The 20,593-nt window shown below is 42.1% G+C and overlaps 1 protein-coding gene across 1 annotated transcript in view; it reads left to right on the top strand.

Annotated features, from left to right (window-relative positions):
* Window positions 1-4,224: 4,224 nt before the first annotated feature.
* LOC119647303 (abhydrolase domain-containing protein 2) overlaps window positions 4,225-20,593 on the top strand; it is a 100,832-nt gene continuing 84,463 nt past the window's right edge. The window contains exon 1 of the mRNA XM_038048214.1: window positions 4,225-5,172. Within this exon, the coding sequence (XP_037904142.1) occupies window positions 4,886-5,172 (287 nt within the window). The 5' untranslated portion in view covers window positions 4,225-4,885. The remainder of the gene's footprint in view (window positions 5,173-20,593) is intronic.

Genomic DNA, 20,593 nt, shown 5'->3' with positions numbered 1-20,593 from the left:
GAGTATCTCCGGGTAGGACAGATTACCCTTACTGGAGATAACAATCACATCTGGACGAGTTCACATTTTTCCTTTTCCTTTCGTTTTTTTTTTTGCGGGTAACCTTAGTCCATCGATAGTTTCCGTTCGTCTTGGGCTTCGCAACGCTGGTCGACTTTTCTAAATTCGCTGTACGCTTTCCTCTTTCAGAGCTATTAGTGCTGGTTTTCAGAGTTTCCTGTCCGCCTTTTTTTCTCTTAGGCGCCTGCTGATTATTGAAAGGATCCCCCTCTTTTTCTCGTACTCGTTTATTTCGCCGTGATTCGATGGTAGTACGGTTAAGAGTCGCTTGTGACATTGTTGGTATAACGGGGTTTGGCGTATCCTTAGTATTCTTTTCCTTCATCTGCGATCTATTATAGAGGACTCTAATAGCCCTCAACATATTCTTTATAGCTTGGTGAACGTTGTGCTTGTCTTGATGAACTCGGACAGCTCCACTATTTTGCCCCAAGCTGGATAAAGGGTAATTCCTCCGGATCGCGACTCTACTCCCTATAAATACCGGCAGGGTTACTCCTTTTATTCGCTCCTTCACTTTTGGCGTTTATTGATCTTGCCGGTATTTTATCCTTCATCGTCTTTAGCGTTGGTGGAGATCTCAAAGTTGCTGAGCTTCTTTTGAATGGATCCCTTTCTTGTTCCTGGGGCACCTCCTGCTGTCGCGCATGTTGAACATATGCGGTGGGTGTTATCACGTTTTTTGTCGTCCAACGATCTGCCTTCAGTTCATCTTTGTTTGGTCTTGCTACTGGTGTACTCGGTAAGGTCGTACTTCGCTTGAACATCTCCTTCTCCAGATCCAAATCACTTGTAACATTATATGCCAAGGTGGCCAAGTTGTCCACCACCGAGGCACTGCGGTCGAGGAATATCGACGACCGGGAGTCCGCTTGCTCACTCCTAAAAGCCGCCGGTACTGAGGTTCCGAGCCCCTGCACCGTAAGTTTACTGCTTCTCTCGTCTTCCATGTGGTTTTACATTCTGGGTATCCTTCCCATAGCCATTTTGGTCCACGCACCAGAGATGAGCAAACACTAGTCCATGCACAGTCAGAAAAGAAAAGTGCATGAACACATATTTACACATAAATAGGTATGCCCCAATCCGCCAGCTGGGGTCGCGCCTGATGGGAGTTCTGGCCACTCCTCACAAGGTCTGTCTGTCTGTCACACAATTTTCTCAGAAACGGCTATACCGATTGAAACGAAATTTGGTGAGAAGGTGGAAACTGTGAATGCCCAGACATGCAGTGAGTGATATTCTTGTACGGTGAGATTTAGGGGGGGAGGGGTCTCCCCATACATGTAAAAGGGGGTGTACAATTTTTTTTCACCGAATATACCCGTGAATGAAGCTGCTTCTATATAGTGCCTAGGCCTCAAAATACTCTCCATATCGATATCTGTTCAAATTAAGTTAATACTAATATATTACCATATTTTTGGGGAAATTGAGTAAATTCCCGTTAACCCCCCAGAGTTATAAAAGTTGGTAGTAGTATAAAATATAATATGAAGCATATTATCTCAAGTTTGATCAAATCGTACTATTTATAACAAAGTTACAATAGCTCAAATTTGACTTTACCGTGTTAATTTACTGCAACTAAATATCAATATCACTAAAGTGGATAGTCAGATATGATAAATGTATATACAAAACGGGCTACGTATAAATGGGATACCTAAAGAGCCAGGTTTCCGGTTTCCTGACTTGTTATTTTATTATTTTTAGTTATGTATTATTTTATGGTTTTCTCTTCTTAAATTCTCCTTGGATACTTTACTGATTTATTTTATTTTGTTATTTGCCCATTTATCGTTTTTGTATGAAAATATACTTCTGCGTCATGAAGTACAAGTACGCAAAACTCCCACATTATAAAAACATCCTCCATAATAATGGCCAGAGGGCGTCAAAGAAAGAGGGAACCTCAGAGACCGCGCCTCAATAAACATCTGAGGCAGAAAAAACAGAAATCGAGTCACGGATCTTCCTCCTTCGATCGCGGTACTCGGGTCTGGAGATATACGGCTCCACGCGCGCGGTCGAGCCATCGTTTTTAAGGTTTTGTGTAAAACAAAGCGTAACAGGTCTCGTTCTCATAACCTATCCAACCGAAAAATCTGAAAAAAAAATCACAGTGGTGCATCTCTACGAAATCTAGGCCTCAAAATACATCCGGTTCCGATATCTGCACAAATAAAGTATATTTCACCCGAAGCGCGAGGCTCCGATATTCCGACTTGTTTTTATTTTCATTTTTCTGGTTTTAGCTCGCGTTTTGGTTAGCTCGTTAAGCTCTCGGAAGTCGTTATGTGTGTGCAATTATTTTCACGATCAGGTGCGGACCCACGTATTGGTATAGACACGTGGGTTTTGCATAATGACACGTGAGGGATCGTAGTGCTCAAACGAACTCCAGTATTTGCGAGCGGACCTTCACGGTCAACTTAGTCAATTTCTTTTAGGTTTTGAGACAGCTCTTCCCGCTAGGTAACGGCCACTCAGGATTGTCGTTTAACCATTGAAATTGGATTTGTTTATTACAACCTGTCAATTTGTTACACGCCCGTCCCACAAAAGCTTAAAATGCCCACCCTTCACGATCTGTTCGCACGAGCAGTTTCCCTTCATACATTCATAAGGTCATACAAACGTTCCAAAATGAAGTACTTGGAAGCATAGTAGACGCTCCCTAGTTCATTCATAATGAGGGTCTGCATAGGGACCTGAAAGTACAATTGGTTAGTGAAGTGATCGCTCCATTTATATAATCGAAACACGACATGATTGCGAATTATATTGAAGTGGAATCCGACATATGTTCAGGCCTAAACTAGACCGAAGTGAACACAGGTCAGCCTCCAATAAGTTGCTACTGCCCTGGACGAAATCGTTTGTCAATTTTTGTAAAAAAAAAAATAAAAAAAAAAAACTTGGGTATTTATCCTAAAAAAGGGGGGTCCGTGAACCACAAGAGAGAAAGTAAGTCGATTCGCAGGTGGTCCGGTCCGTCGTCAAGTGGATGCGGACTCAGGATACATCCTCAACAAAACGTCTTATAACATTAAACTGAAAATAAAATCATAACTCGTAATTTTTTCGGCATGTTTTCAACACATTCAATGCAGTTCATTTTTATCGTATCACTTCTGTGCTTAACGAAAATAGGGGTTCCTGGAATTTTGTGTTTTTCGTTGATCCCCAAGTGAGTTGAGGCTTTGAGTGGGGCAGGCTTTGAGTCCGTATAATTTTTACCGCGGGCCCGGATTTTCCTTCTACGAAGAAATTTCGGCGACCCCAGTAGATCGGCTAGTAGCGGTGTTAAGAGCTAATTAAAATTCATCTAATTAACAATCGGAGAGGCATATTCATTCATCCGAAGCATTCCATGAAACAATCCCTAACACAGTTCGCCCTTACCTGGCTGGCTTTGTTCCCATAGCCCAAAGCGACTGACTTCCGTCAACAGTAAACCGTTCCACCCTTACCTTTCCAATCTGAACCACTTGCAATCCAAGCGCTAGTCTTATGTCTCCATGCAATATTCAAATTTAATTCAATGTCTTCCCACTTACCGTCGTACTTTTTTCCGCATTTCGTTCGGCTGGTGATTAACAAGAAGCGAACCGTCTGGAATTCCATTTAAATAAATGACGATAGTCGTACCGCAGTTGTGCCGGCCGGCAACCGGCGATACGGTTCGCTGGGCGTCGTTGTTGTTTTGTTGAACTCGCCGTCTCTATACAAGTTCATAATACAATTTTACTTGTTTAGGTTTACACGAAATATGTGAATTTTAACGCGTAGAATTTTCTCACACAACCAGAACAAGGCTTTGAAGATAAATGATATAATTTTAAAAATCGCCGAAATTCTCCTATATCTATTGCGTTGCCATCTATTGGACAGTCATAAAACTAAAGTCAACTGATCCAGGTTGAAGTCATGGCTTTAATAACTTCAATTGCAGATACTAGATGGCAGAAAATCTTGGTGCAATTTCAATTGGAAATTTCCTATCGTATACAAGCACCTCACGAACAATTGGGGCATTGAACGTGCCGACGAAACATGACTCTCCAATTGGCATTCCAAACAAAACAGCCAAAGCAAACGTCAGAAGTCACGGCGAGTCTGCCCAAAGAAAACAGTAAACACGGCGAATTGGGGACAGTTTTTCCATTCATCGTTTGCTCTCTGGTTCGTGGAGCGAAAGGTGGACAGGTTTAGTGGCGCGGTCGTTGTCCAACATTCTAGTTCTGTGTTTCGGTCTGGTTTTGTTGGAAAGCTGTCCCGGTGGCGAACCTCCCAGCAAGGCACCGTGTCCGCGTGGAGTCATAGTGAACGGAGAGCCACTGCTCCACAGTTTCTTAGTGGAAATTTCCCGTGGATCCTAGAAACACCTTTGGCCGTCTCAGGGAACGCTTGGGCTGAGCTCATTAGTCAGCTGATCGCGTGCCCGTCGTTTATTTGTCGAATTGGCGGTGCCTTGACGTGAACTGGAAAAAGCCTTGGACCTGACAAATTCGCGAACTCTAAATTGGATGAAAATTGTAATTGCCGTGTGGCGTCGGAGTGGCTATCGAGGAGACGTTCCGCGACAAGCGAGCGCGAGCAGAGCAAACTGCGTTTAGTGACTTGGCCTTCGCGAAGATTTCTGCGCCGGTAGACGCGGCTTTCTTTGGCACGTTTTCGGTCGTCGACCCGCTCGACGATTTTCAGCGCTGCATCCACGCCGTTCGGACACTTGCACTTGCAGCGAGTGCAAGGCGCTACGCGGCAACAACCCCAAGCATTCCAAGGACGTGAAGGAATTCGAGTGGGCGCTCCCTTGTAAATGCCTCTTGCCCAGTTATCCTACGCAGATTTGTATGACAGCTACGTTCAGAATCGGCAGAACATTTTAGAGGTTTTCCGTGACTTTTTCTTCTCTTCGGACCGACTGCTGCTTGTGCGCCTAATTTGCACCATGTCGACCGCATTCCTTACCGCAATCGCTGTGATCCTGTGTATCCTGTTCCGGATCCTAAACGTGAACAGTCAGCCTTTGAAACCGAGTATTTGGTGCTTGGACGAATCCTTCTTGGATTGCTTGCATAAGATTGCACCTCTGCTAAGGGAACCGTAAGTATTCAACTCTTGCTTCCATTGTAGTACTTTCCTCCGAAACACAGTTGTAACTTGGAAATAAGCGAAGTTCTGGCGCCAAAATTAGAACGTTGGTAGCCGCAATGGACACCATCGTTGCTGGCCCATTGCCAACGATTCTGGCAAGACAACATTCGCTAATCTGTTCATCAGCTTTTCTACTTTGTTGTGGCGTAGGCGTGTGCGGGGATTTGACCTTGCAAACCCCTGTTTTTCAAACGCGTCCAGCTCTAGAAAATTCTGCAAATACCTCCGGCTATCTGTGCTTGTTGGCACGCGCGAAAGAATAATTTCAGTCTAGAATCGAGATAAGCAGTTGATTTGATGCCCTCTGAACTCTTCCGTTCTAGCCAAGCTCAAACCATCTTTCGCATTAAGATGGTCGGAACTAGGAAGCAACTTCGGCTTTACCCATGGAGCTAACAATGCCTTAGGCTTAGGCTATTGCATGTAATCCGTCGCCAACAGGAAGTGAATCCCAAATAACATTTAGCATGAACTTATTTAATTTTAACGTGGATATGTTGTATTCATGGAAATAGCGAAAGCCATTCGATGTAGTGGAACGACAATGGAACTTGGGATTTGGCTTCAGTTTCCTTCGAAACAGAAACAAATTTGTAGACGGTTACCTCACCTCTGTCCGAAACGCAGCCGTAGTTAGGAGCTAAGTTTCGACAGCGTGAACAGGAAGTATTAGGTCGTTGCACATGAAATGGCCGATTTGCTACTAACATTTGAAACGACTGGAAAGCTTGCAAAAATTTATTTAATTATTCAAAATAGGTGCCGTTCGATTCAAAACACTTCTCCCGGCGGCATACATGTATGCCAGTTTCGTATAAGTCCAATCTGTTGTTGGTGTTGATAAACTCTTCGGAGGCCATGATGATCTCTAAATTGTTTTTCCGCCAAAAATGATCCAAATGCTTAAAAAAGTGGTAGTCGGTTGGCGAAAGGTCCGGTGAATATGTTGGATAAGGCAGAGTCTCATACTGCAATTCGTTCAGCTTTTGAACCGTTGTTCTGGACACATAAGGGCGTGCCTTGTCGTAAAGGAGTATCACGCCATCTCTGATGACTAATCTCGGCCGTTGAATACTCAATTTTTGGTGCATTTCCTCGAGTTGGTCACAGTATTTCTGTGCATTTATCGTTTCTCATTGGCACCTAGAGAATAGTGGATGACTCCAGCAGTAGACCACCAAACAGTCACCATTACCTTCTTCGGATGGAGGCTCGGTTTCGGTATATGCTTCGGTGGCTCATCAGCATCTAGCCATTGTGCTGATCGGCGCCGATTGTCGCATAATATCCACTTTTCATCACATGTCATTATTCTGTGCAAAAAGAGATCGCTTCTGTTGCTGGAGAGTAAAGGACTGCATTCGAAGCTGATGTTTTGCTCCGTGAGGGCATGCGGAACCCATTTGTCGAGCTTTTTTACCTTTCCAAGTTATTGCAAGTGCCGGGAAACTGTCGAATAGTGTACCCCCAGTTTCTCTGCAATGTCTCTCACAGACTGATGTGTGTCGTATTCGACTAGCAAACGCAGTTCGCCGTTGTCAATCGATGGTCCTGAATGTCTCACTTTGAAGGTTTACGTCACCTGACCGGAATTTTTCGAACCACCGCCGTGTGGTTCGTTCGCTTACCATATCAAGTCCAAATGCGCTGTTAATATTCGTGGTCGCCTCCACTGCTTTATTACTGAGTTTGAACTCATACAGAAAAAAGTATACGTTCTTCCATCCTTTTTATTCACTATTATCACAACGATAGTCAAAACTGAAATGACTCCTTGATTAAATGTAGGAGTATTTACACTTCATTATCCGACACCAACAGCGCCAACTGGTAGTGATGTGATTCAGCAACTAACTTCACTTGATCGCCAAATCGGCCATTTCATGTGCAACAACCTAATATATATGGCGCGCTCTATACAAGAGAGAAACTGATAGCTATTATCAGAATGACATATAGTGGCGCGAAATGTCACGTACTGCAACAAGGTAAAATCTCGGAGGATTTTGAGGCCCAAAGCGGAGTCCACGAGAGTTGCATCGATATTTATTCTGTTAAGGGAAAGTCGCACCGCGTCCTTGAAGAACTATTGTGCCCCAGATTGTCATCGATATTACTTCTTGTAGTCGACGAACTTCTCCATGCTGCCTTATGCAGAGGACGTGAAAGAGTTCCATGGATGATCTTTCCTCAAACACTTTGACTGCACTGATGACATTTGTTTGCTCTCTCACCAGGTCATGGACGTTAGTCAAACAGCTGTGTATTAGGAAAGAGAAACAAGTAGAGTTGGACTGAAGATAAACACTAACAAAGCCAAGCTTCTCAGTCTGACAGGTCATCGTATTCTCCCTATTTGCATTAGTGGCCAGGAGCGTAGAAAGTGTTGACACCTAGGAAGCTTGGTTTCTACCGAAGGTGACACCAAACTGAATGTTGCGCTACGAATTCACAGCGCTAGATTCGCTTTCGCTGCCTTGCCTGGACACGCAGTTATTTCTACACCGAGATTAAGTTGGGACTGTTCCGTGCTAGTGTTCTTTCAGTTTTGCTATATGGGAGCAGCACATGGTCCTTAGGTCGAGCGTTTTCAGCACTTTATCTAAATTTTGCGGGGCTAATCCTGCCACCGAAATTACGATTGAGACTATTTCGATCTTTTACTGTGTCCACGACTGCATTATATCGTCCACCAGCGGCCGTAGTTTTGGATTTTTTTGTCTTGTTTTCCAACAGTGTTCCGAAATCTTGCAATTGCAAGAGATATGACGCCTGATGTACTCGGTACTGATGAGCACCCTGCACGCAAATGCTATGTTCTCAATGATGTCCTCTCCGTGAATGAGTTTCTTTTTTTAAATAGCGATCTTCTGTTGAACTGAAGTAACGTACGACGTGGGATCTCATTCTCTGCTTTTCAAGTTGAAAGGACAATTTTTTATCTGTCATGACCTTCCTCCCTGATGGCGTAGGATAGTGATGCTCATTTGCTGTTTGCAAGAACTACCCTTACGCGTCTATTGACAGATTCTAAATCCGTATTACTCCACTGTATCACACCGAACTTGTATAAAAGGACAGAAATGGTGTAGGTGTTGATTGCCATGATTTTGTTTTTCCCGAACAGCTTAGTTTTCAAGACAAGGTCCAAACACTGTTCAGTTCAAATTTCGCTAGCAACTTAGATTTAATTATTTCTATAGCAAGTGTTGTTACTTGCAAGATGCCGAGGTATTTGTAGACGTCGTCTGAATCCATATCTTCAACAACAACAATATGCCATGCTTAACTTCGAATCTAGCTTCAATAGTTGCCTTGGAACATACCACGCTTGATTGGTATCTCCCTTGATGTTTGTGGGGATGCCGATAGCTTCGTACTCCAATTCGTCATCACTGTTCTGAGGAGAAGAACGACATTCGGGTTGCTTTTGTACAAGCGTAACACTTATAGTACCCATGAACAGAGAACTGAAGTGAAAATCTTCTAAATATTAGGAAGACAAGTAATCGGTCGACATTTTGAAGGGCAAGAGGTACCCCACTCCTTGGAAATGAGACAGAGTTGGGCAAAATCATAATCATGATTATGATTGCGATTATAATCAGAAATGCGCGTGATTTTGTAATTACACGAATGTAATCACAATCACAAGCCATGATTACGATTGCAATCATGAAATCGTAATTATCGTAGTTATAATCATGGAATCATACGAAATCCCCGTAGTTACCATTACGATCGATGTTGTTTGTGATTTGTGCAGTTGCTAACTGGTTTGCAAATATTTTAACTAATATAACGTCAATGGATGGATTAGATACAATGGGTAGAGTAAGTAACAATTGTTTAGTTGTTGATTGAATTTAGGGGCGCATGCGTTCTAGAGTTATGCAAATTGAAAATGGAACTGCTTTTAAGGTTTTGTACTGACATACTCGTAGCATAAATCCTTTTTGGAAACAACTGAGTTTCTGTTCGTTTGTCTTTGATGACTAACATAATTTATTCCACTGAAATTGAAACCCTCTATACTGACACGATTTTGGGTTTACTAGAAAGAATAAGGAGACATTCTTTGCTGGGATGCTTTTATCTTTTTCAGCTGCAATTTCAGTTCAGAAACACATATATATGTACAACTACATGTATACCCTGGAGAAAGTGATCCGTGATGCTGAGGTAAATGCGAGGGGTACGATCCTCTTTAAGTCCACCCAACTGCTGGCCTATGCTGAAGGTATTGACATTATGTGAAAAAAACACGATCCACAGTCTACCTTTATCCAGATCGAGCAGGCGGCGCGAGATCTTGGGCTACACATCAATGAAGGCAAGACAAAATATATGGTGACAAAGTAAGCACCGCAAACCAACCAACCAACCAACCAACAACATCAAACCGCACTGATCAAACGGGAAGAATAAAGATAGGAGACTACAACTTTGAAACCGTTTATAATTTCTCCTATCTAGGGTCTAAAATCACAACCGATAACAGCTGCGATAATGAAATCCGCGCAGTTGTTGTCAGCCAACAGAGCCTACTTCAGCTTACAAAGACTGTTCCGCTCGAAACGTCTCACCATAGGGTCAAAGCTCTTACTGTACAAGACTATGATCTTGCCAGTCCTCATGTATTCCTCGGAAACTTGGGTTCTTAGCAAGAAAAATTGCGAATTCTTTGCCGCGTTCGAGAGAAGAATCCTCCGAATTTTCGGCCCCCTACATGAGGATGGACGATTCCGTAGCCTACACAATGACGAAATCTATGAGCGATACCATGACCGTCCGGTTGTGGATAAAATCCGGCTCAATAGGTTACGGTGGGCGGGTCACTTAATCCGTATGGATGAGGATGATCCAGCTCGGAAAGTCTATGGTAGGGAAAGAAGACGAGGCAGACTCTGCCTGAGATGGAACGATGGCGTAGGTCAGGACGCCAGACAGCTTTTAGGGATATCGAATTGATGGACCTCGGCGCATAACCGGGATGTCTGGAGTTCCTTATTAAGGCAGGCCTAGACCAGATACCGGTTCTTGCGCCGTTGATGATGTTGATGTGTATTCCGTTAGTGGTCTGGCAATGTTCAATTTATATGCTCATATGTACGTACCGTGGGATAATCTTTTGCAAAATTTGGTTGTGTGTATTAATTGAAAACTCAATGTAAGTCAGAAATGAGGAATTAATTTTAAAATTTTTGTCCATTAGTGGAATGATTTCAAGTGACTGATAGAAAGTTGTATGGAAATCAGTTGCTTCAGAATTGGTCAGCAGTTTTGTCTGATAACTAGCAAAAGCCGCATTTGGATTGAAAGGTTTTGTAATTTCCTTATGAATTGTGAATAATTACAATGGATGTTTCTGGATTGGGCAATATTGAAAAATTTGGGTGATGTTTGCGAAGGGATGCTGCTTTGTTTTTATGAGGATGCCGTGAACAGGATTGCCGCCTTAAATCAATCGTATTATTTTGGGTGGAGCGGTTGTGCCTAGTGGCTGGCTTACGGCAGAAAACAGCAGGGCTGCCGGTCTCGATTTTTTAAGGTGTACATTTTGCGAGAAAAGGGTTACCGTTTGGGGATTTTCGGCAAAGTGAAATCCCGAAAAACCGGATTGCCACATGGTCAATATTTCGAGTATCGGTGACGATCATTAACCTAATATTTCGAGATTTCAATTGGTAAACAATTTCCAAACAACATTTTTTCCGTGTTTATGGTCTAGAAAATCAAGAGCTTCACGTCATTTACGCATGGCGAGAATGTTTTGGGACCTTTATCGTTGGTAAAAAATCGATGGATGGTTCTTTCATTGAACTGTAGTGATCATGCCAACGAGACTCGACAATTGCGGCTGTGGTTGCAGTACAAAAATATATTTATATACATTTCAATTCGACATTTCGGCTTGTTGTGATCACGCTTGTAGACATGTATCTGCCTACAAACTACAAAAGGCAAATAACCCTTCACGGTACGCATATACATGACCCGAAAGGGGGATGAGGACGATTGCTTTCAGTTTGTAGCCATATAAATATATCTACGAACACATGCGTACCAAGCCGAAATTTTGAATTGGAATGCGCACAAGTATACCAATATTCCCAATTCATAAACATACATATATGTATATAATATCGTAAGCGGCCATTGTCGTTATGTACGTTTCAGATGGAAAAATTTGTCTGACATAAACACACTCATATCTGTCTGATGTCTGAGACAGACACGAACATTTGTCTGACGCAAGCGCAAATGCTTGTCTGTTGCAGAGGTTTGCCTGAAACGAATGAATGTTCATTTGAAACAGACATTTATCTGGAACTGATGCAGCCATTTGTCTAATAGTGTTTTTAATATGCATATCTTGCCAACACACTAATATTCTGTTTTGTTGTACCATTTCTAGTGGGCGTTAGCCTCAAATGCACCAAATTAGATCATCCTAAAGATTTAAATAACATACCAAATGCAACCTACAAAATAATGCTCCAAAACCCAAAAGCGCAAATTTTTCATCTGTGGTAACCCAGTTGTAAAAGTGTCCCCGCCCCCTCACATAGACTCAAAATCGGTCCACTAACTACATTCGTTGTAATTACTTTCACTTTCTTCTTTTTCTTCAGCCTCTGTTCCGTTCACAAGCGGGGTCGGCTCGTCGTGATCGGTTTCGCCATTTAGCTCTATCGAATGCCTGATCTGGGTGCAAACTCGAAGCTTTTAAATCCCCTTTCAGCGTACCAATCCACCGTTGTTTCGACCTGCCTTTTGGTCGTTTACCATCGACTTCTATGTTCAGACCAATCTTGGCAAATTAATTCTCGTTAGCACGAATTACATGACCATACCATCGAAGACGTCTCTCTCGCAATTTTTCCACGATCGGTGCAAACCCATAACGATCGCGGATATCCTCAATTCGGAAGTGATAAAACCGTGTCACGCCACTAGGCCAACGCAACATTTTCATCTCCATTACCGAAAGACGCAGTTCATTGTCTTTTATAGTCGGCCAACACTCAGAACCATAGAAAGCGACAGGACGGACGACATTACGGTAAATTTTAGATTTGAGACGTTCATTGATACGTCGATCACAAAGAACACTTTTTTCTACTGTTGCGAATCATGAAATTGCAATCAAAATTTTAAGTTACAAGAACAATATGCAGAACACTGCCCATCCCCTCCCGCGTCTCTTAAAAAGATGAAAACGTCATCTGTACCTATCCAGAAATTTAACGTCTCTTATGTTATTACATATTCTATTCACTCTAGCGATCCGTTATAACTGATGAGAAATATCGTTTCCTCCACACTACCCAAAGAAGCCACTTGGTGAACAATGGTTCGTCAATACCCTGTGTAGACTTTTAAACTGCTTTAGCCAGAAGTTGTGACACTTGTCAACTCCTGCGCCTTCCAATTAGTTATCAAGGGCTGCTTCAACGTCGACTTAAGTTTTATCAGGCATGGTCATTTCGATGAACGCATGAATGCCTAAAGTGTGGGAGCAATACTGCTTGTAAATTGCAATGGTTGGGTTGGCTCCTAACACTTCTCCAGAAGTCTACTGCCTGTTCCAGATCGAAGTTCCCGACCTGAGTTAATGAGGTTTTTATAAAATCCTCTTTGGTTCTGGGAGAACAAGTTGTTTTCCCCCCTTCGCTGAAAGCTCCTTTTATACCTGCGGATGCGATGGAACATATCGCAAGTTTCTAAATTAGCAACTCACATATCATTCCAGAAATGGTAATAAAGTTTAGTTTTGGTAGCTCTAGTTACTACGTTTCTCCTAACTACTGGGTTTAGGGAGTGCCTTACTGATATTTGAGTTGCTCCTTTGTTCAATCCGGTGTATTGAAGACTATAAGACTCCAAACCGAGTTGAATTGAAACGTCTTGAAAAATTTGTTCCCTAGTTGGTAAGGCAACTCCATTATTATTCACTACCACCGGGTGTTGATTGACTACGTTCTGTTCCGGAATATGGCTTAGTTCCGGGAAACGGGTTATAAACGTGTCAAGGTGTCTGTACTCTACTGGATTCCGTTCGAAATTCGTGACGTGGAAATGGGCGCGGACGATAAATTCTTTGAGTTGGTTCGTCCACATCATACAACTCACGGCATAACCGCCAAAATATTGAAAGGCGAAGAGCTGCTCTTATGTTATTGAACAATTCTTAACCGTGTTGGGGACTGTCTTCGTGTCCATCAAAAGAATTTGAAATATTATCCCCAATTTTTCCTTACGAGTAGTGAGCAGCCAACCTTGCAAGAGAGCCCAAACATTGCAATGCCCAATGGTTACCGCCAAAGGTATTTGGAGGAGAGGCGCTGAAATATAGTGTAACGTCACTGCAATTCATCAGATTCCTTCCTTGCTTCCTTCATCCCGGATTACAGACTTTTTTAAGAAGGTTGGCTCCCTCATGTCTACAAATGGCTCGGGGAGTTAGAGTGCTGTGCTATCGTAGCGGAATGTTGCGGTTTAAATTTCACAAATCGACACAATTGTGTGCGAACTTGAACCAAATCAGGGTAATAATCTGGGGCAAGCGCAATGCTGACCACATTGCCTCCTACAGTGTACTGTAGTGTACCGTTACGGTCTTGAATGAAGTGCTCTAACACACTTCAAGGCCCTGATCCAATATGGATTGTTGCGCCAAAGATTATTATTATTCCCCCATATATATGGGAGGGGTCAAAAAACAACCGGGGTCATTTTTTTTCGAATAGGTAGTTCTAAAGTGCTTTTCGATAAAGAAGCATTGTGTAACGGGTCATTTTTAATTTGTCTTGCGTTTATTGGCATTCAAAGGCAAAAGTTGCACCAATTCGATTAGTATTGGTAAATCAACTTATGAAATAAGTGAATTTGATAAACGATGTTCCGCCAGAGATGCAGGGAATTGGTGTGGTTATATATTAAAAGGAATTAACCGTTGGACTTTCATGGAAGACAAGTGAGCGTAAAGATATGAGAGATAGGATGTTCCGAATATCTCTGCCAATAAGGCTTATTATGTCAACCGTCTTGTTAGTTAATCTAAAAATTCCAAAAGCACTTGAATATTGTACTAACTTTCTATTCTCCAAAACAATTATCAAGAAATAGGTTAATCTACACCTTGAAAACCTTCAAAGTTCCAATTGGAGTGGGTATACAGTTAACTTAATCTAAGGCTTTATCTCTAGAACCTAAAATAATAATGTGGGGGTTTTTTTGGGTGTTCTGTGAGGATATAACTAGATGTCTACTTCTAACCTTCTTAGATGAGGTTTCATCTTCTGGAGATTCATAGCTCTTCATCAGATACCTAGCCTTTCAACCACTCAGACACACATGATGATGATTGATGTGAGTTATGTTGGATAAGCTTGAATTCATAGTGACACCAAGTTCAAGCTAAGCGAAGTGTTGAGCTCGAATGAATCTCCGTTAAGCGGCTCCACACTGCAGCGCTTCTACACTACCCCACCGTGAGCTGATACTAGGTTTCAGCGACAAAACCCGACTACTGGCCCGCCAATTTTAAGAGGGCAGATCGCAAGACTTCAGCCCCGGCGCAAAAGGTTTTAGCCTGATCGCGGAGACGTTCTTGGGCCTGTCGTCGACGTCAAGTCTAAAGAAGTGCTCCCCTCTGTTCAATACTTCATATGGTTCAGAGTGAAATTATGCGGTGTTTCCAACGATTAATTAATTGAAATAATAAAACTTGTTGTTTCTTTTTCGTTGGTGTGGGTATTTATTCTTGCAAATACCGATATTTCGGGAACCACTTGTTCCCTTCATCAGTGCAAACAAGTTCTTGTTGCACTGATGAAGGGAACAAGTGTTGTTTGCACTGATGAAGGGAACAAGTGGTTCCCGAAATATCGGTATTTGCAAGAATAAATACCCACACCAACGAAAAAGAAACAACAAGTTTTATTATTTCTTCATATGGTTGTTGCAAGGACGTTCGGGGAGCATCCACGTGAACCAAAATGAGTACAAACGTCCAGGTCCTTGGGGGTTTTAACCTTGCTCGAAGAATGACGGAATGGTGGGGGGATTTTAATTTGGCCACGCCGTCCCGGGGGAAGCACAAAAGCCCAGTAATGAGAAGGGCTAACCAGTTATCGAGCACATGATCGCTAGGGATTGTCAAATTCTCCCCGTATGCTAGTTTGACGGAGCTGGCAGCAAACTCTTCACGATGGGCTGTACGTTGGCCAAGTAGAACTAAAGGTAGGGCTTGCGACCGCGAAGAGTCATCGTGTGCCATCATCGTGGCTCTTTGGCTCCCGAAATTTGTATTTGGGGTTATTCCTGAAGCTATGAAGCACTCCGTCACCCTTCTGTGCCTCAGCGATTGCCGAGAAATGGACCGTGCCAGGGATTTTGACTTCCGAAATTCGTGACAAAGTGTCTGCAACTACATTGTCTTTGCGGGACACGTGCTGGATGTTTGAAGTAAACTGGTTTATGAAGTTTAGGTGTCGGAAGTTGGCTAGGGGACGCTTTGTCAGGCTTCTGTATAAAAAGTGAAGGTAAGAGGCTTGTGGTCCGTGAACACTGCCTGCCTTCTAGGGAATATCGGAATTATTTAATTGCCATGTACGGCTATTAGCTCACGATCATAGGTGCTGTAGTTCTGTAGAGCTGTATTCGATTTCTTGAAAAAGAAGTTCAATGACTGCAGATTTATTTCACTTTTTGGTGAAGGGCAGTACCTCTTGCTATGTCTGAGGCATCGACGAATACGGCTAGGAGTACGTCGGATTGAGGGAATGGCATGAGTCCTTGGTCTTGGGCCCAGGCAACTAGGCGTTACGGATCGCTTGATGTTGTGCGGCTTTGGACAAGCAACGCCGATAGATGTTTGACATGCCCAAAAACTTTCGCAGATACTGTACTGACTGCTTTAGGTCGTGGGAAGTCTGTGATGGCCTGAATCTTGTCTAGATTGCCTCAGGGAAAATCGTGTGGCCTAAAAACTCCACCTGCTATTGAAGGAATTTGCATTTTTCAACGTTAAATACAAAACCTGCCTCAAGGAAACGTTAAAATATGCATTTGAAATGTTCCAAATGTTCAGACTCAGAGGCGATCAAATCATCCAAGTACCCGAAGCAAAAATGAAGGTCTCGTAGGACAGAGTGAATGAACCTCTGAAAAGTTTGGGTCGCATTGCACAGACCAAAAGGCTTCTGGAGTTCCAAGGATTTGATGGCCTTGGCTAAGTCCAAGGTCGTGAAAACACGGCATGCACGATCTGCAATGATCTGAGCATTCAGACGTCTGTAATCACCATATTGTCTCTATTCACCGTTCGGCTTTGGGACTGTGTGTAATGGAGAAGACTGATAGTCTGCAAAGATATGGGAGTAAGAAGGGTGGATGTGGTGCTGTATATCATGCTTAGCTGCTGCAAGAAATTACTTTATGTAGTTATGTTGCTATAATTTTTGAAGAAGTTGGCTCACCTACCTGTTGGCAGCAGGTTGACAGGTACGGGGCAACCGGGCAGGACAGTTAGCAGTGAGTCGTGAGAAAATAAAAACTCCTCGCATAGAATTATTCCAATTTGGGACTAGAAAGTAATAATAGTAAATAAATTGATTAAAAGTAAATAATTAAATATATACGAATTAACCAAGGAAGTATTGACTTTTAGGACCGATTTTTAATATTGAGATCATTTTCATCTCCTCTAAGGACGATTGCTTGTAATTTTGCAGGTTTAGGGCCAGTTTCTTGATGATTTATCGGCAGAGCTCGTCTAAATACTGAGTTCATTTCAGAAGACGGTCCCCCGTGTACTTATCATCCGTGATGATGTCGCCAGCATGTCGTAGGATCTTGACTGGATAGGGCGTGGAAACGGGTTTGTTGATATTGACGGTAAAAAATGAGAAAAGGGTTGCTGAAAAGACGTGTTGTGGGATTACAGCTAAATTGGAATAAGGAGAGGATAGCACCGAATGAAGTCAAGAGCGGGTATCAACTGAAAGGGTTCAATTAGTACTTTACCAAATGGGTTTCATTTTTAAGGTTTTGTGTAAAATTAGAGGAGAAAATACATTCCAAATTGCCATCAGGTGCTGCAGCTATGTAGTCTCATCTTGCAAGTATAAATTGGGGTTATTGTTATTCTAAACTCCATTTGCAGAGGACACCCCTTAAATGCTAGTAAAGTAAGAGAGGCTATTGTGAGTGTTTGAAATATCTGTTTTTGTTGCTTAATCAATTTAAGATGAATTTCCAAGACAGGATATCTTTTTGGAGAGTTCGTTTGCTAGTCGCTTTCGTTGTTTCAGTCCGTTTTGAGACTAGTTTATTTCCTTGCAATAAAGTAATGACAAAAGCCCTGTATTGGTAGATGAGGATAAAGTATGTTAGAGTGTCATTCCTTACAATCATTAGTAAGGAGTACCTGGAACCAAAGTGCTCACAAAAGGAGCAAAGTATGTTTTTCCTTTTTCAATACCGATTGAATTGCTATAGAAGCCATTGCGTCGCATATCCATCATATTTGTGACACTTTACTTATCCCCTGCCGTCAATTCAAAGGTTCATAGCCTCTTTTTTCCAACCAAACTAAGCTATTAACCCAGCTGAAATTAGCATTTCTCCTTTCATCATCACGCTCGTAACCCTTTAACCTGGTTCGGGGAATTTAGAATAAAGCAATCATAGTCACTTCTTTTCCAGGGAAAAACTTTTTTAGTGCATTACAATCCGTGTTTTCATGAAATATCATGACATCGCCTTTCTGATAACAATTCAGTCACAACAAGCGAGCTCGAATGAAGTGTGTCGTGGCGAAAGTGTGAATCACCCAAGACAGAGAGCTGATTAAGCAACTACGCTTTGCTGTAAGAAATGTTCGATAGCAACAGAAAGACATATTCACATAATGGCTCTTGGCTCGCGTTAAATAATCGACGAGATACAATAATACATTCGACACAAGGACGCCCATATCGATTGCGGAGAGCTGAATGGAGATCCTTTCTCAAGGACGACATATTCTCTGTTTCATTTAATTGAGCTGGCTTAATTTCAGATTCTAAGGAAAGCCTTTCTTCACCGCCCATCCTCCTGCAATTGGGTGGAATTGTTTGATCTATTCGCCGGGCTTTCCTACTACGGTACTGCGGTGGCAAGAAGCCGTGGCGACGGAGAGACTCATATCCAACAATTCACTTTCCCAGCAACACATCACCCAATGTTGGCTTGAGGAAATGAATAGCTTTAAAGTGGTGGAAGTTGGGAGTGATTGGAACGAATTATTGAATTGGCGGAATATAAATAATTTTTGCAATCACATGGCGGCTGTGGAGTATCAAATCGTGCTCATATACGTATATACGAGCACGTAGCCTGCATAAGCTCTTGGTGCCGAGTTGATTGAATTACTTGCAGCCAATTGAAGTAGTTTAGAAAGACACCGACGGATTGGACAAGTACTTGGCAGTAAGTGGCCTCATGGATCAGGTGACGTGATGTTCTGGCACGTGACTGGAAACCAGATATCACTGTTTTCAGAAGAATTTTCGTCATTTACATAAGGAGCAATATAATAACCATATATGTTTCATGTATCATAATTTTATTGCAGCAGCCATTCTCTAATATCGCAGTAAATCTTGCTCTGTTCAACATGCACCATTTGTAGTTAATATTAAGAATGAGGGAGGGTTTGGTCAATTGCTCACTCCAAGGAATTTATCAATTCAACTGTCTATTCTAAGTCGACGGAAAAACAAATGCGAATTGATAAAAAAAACTTTTTGTCACAAACGAAAACTTCAATAGCTAAAGTGGCAAAATGTTCCAATAGGCGATGGTCCTCACGACATTGTACATCTGGCGTCGTGAAGATATTTCATTTCGACCGCGAAAATGTCGATTGGCCCCGTCCCGATCACGACACCACACTGTCTGTTCCGATGCCGTCCTATAAACGCTTGGAACTCTTGAAACACTACAGGAGTTTACGAACAATCTTCGGCGAAACAGCCGATACAGGTGATAAATATAACAATATCGAGATGAATACGTTAGACAGCAGTAATCTTGTTGGTTGCTTTGATCCACTAATTAACTACCCTAACATAGTCGATTGAGGGTTTCAACTAGATCAAACATTCTTCCATTTTAAATTTAAGGACTTTTCCGTTTACTCGGTGATAAGCCCTGCCTGTCTTGTGGTCCGCCATCAAGCTACCTTATCTCCAATCATTCCTTTATAGTTTAGACAGGTTCAATGGCTGCATATACGGCATGATCCCTGTGTTTTTCGAAAATTGTAATCACTATGTCGTCCGCATATCCTACACAACACGCTATCATGTATAATATATCGTCACAAGCGCCCCATGGCACTCTCGTGGTTATGTTATAGATTATAGTGCTTTCATATCTGTCGCAATAGAGAAGTAATTTTTTATGATGGGTTTGTCTTTTTTAAATTAAGAGTGATGACTGATCTTATGCTTCTTTGATGGCCTTTGTGGTAAGGTCCATGACCCTGTTAATTGCCACGACAAAGGACCGTCCAACTCTGAGCCCATTCTGATACACGATTTGGAGCATTCCCTAAAGTGTTGATCTTTAGATTGGTGGAAGCTTTACCTCTCTTGCTCGCACAAACGAAAACGTCATTTAATTTTAAACTCTGAACTTAGTTTCCCTGCATTTTAAATCAATAAAAAAAAAACCTTTTCATAAATAGTGGTAATATTTTTAATTATAATTCAAAGTACTCCTGGATATGTCAACTTTAGAAAATAAACGAAATATCTGCCAAATACCGCTTTAGTTCTTACAAACAATTATTGTGAGTGTCAGCGTTCAAAACAGAAACATATTAATCGGCTCAGTGTCTGTCTGTCACACGCACTTTTCTCAGAAACGACTGTACCGATCGACACGACATTTGGTGAGAATGTGTGAATCTCGACTTACATTGCTGCACGTTGAACTTGGAAGCGGAAGGGGCGTATACCTAAAAGGGTGGGAGAAAACATATTTTCAATGAATCTCGATTAGTACGTCTTGAAGCAGATATAAGTTTTAGCATTAGTTGCGAATGGGAGGAATGCGGGTGTCTGAAATTGGACAGTTACTTCCAGGACTCATTTTCAGAAAATATAGTGGTGGAATCATTGTGTAGCCAAATGTTCTTACATAAAAAATCATCAAAACCAATCTTACCTGAAGCTCTGAGCTTCTGGTTTCCGACTTTTTTTTAGCTGTGTGGCAGCTGACACACTTTACTGAAAAAGTTTTCCACATCCGCAGCATCAGTTTCACGCTACGAAAAGGAAGCAAACATCATTTGGTATCACATTCCAACAAGCAA

The sequence above is a fragment of the Hermetia illucens genome, chromosome 1, assembly GCF_905115235.1.
Source record: "Hermetia illucens chromosome 1, iHerIll2.2.curated.20191125, whole genome shotgun sequence".
Classification (NCBI taxonomy): Eukaryota; Metazoa; Arthropoda; class Insecta; order Diptera; family Stratiomyidae; genus Hermetia; species Hermetia illucens.
Note: the sequence above shows the minus strand (reverse complement) of the source record. Positions and strands in the feature narration are given on the sequence as shown.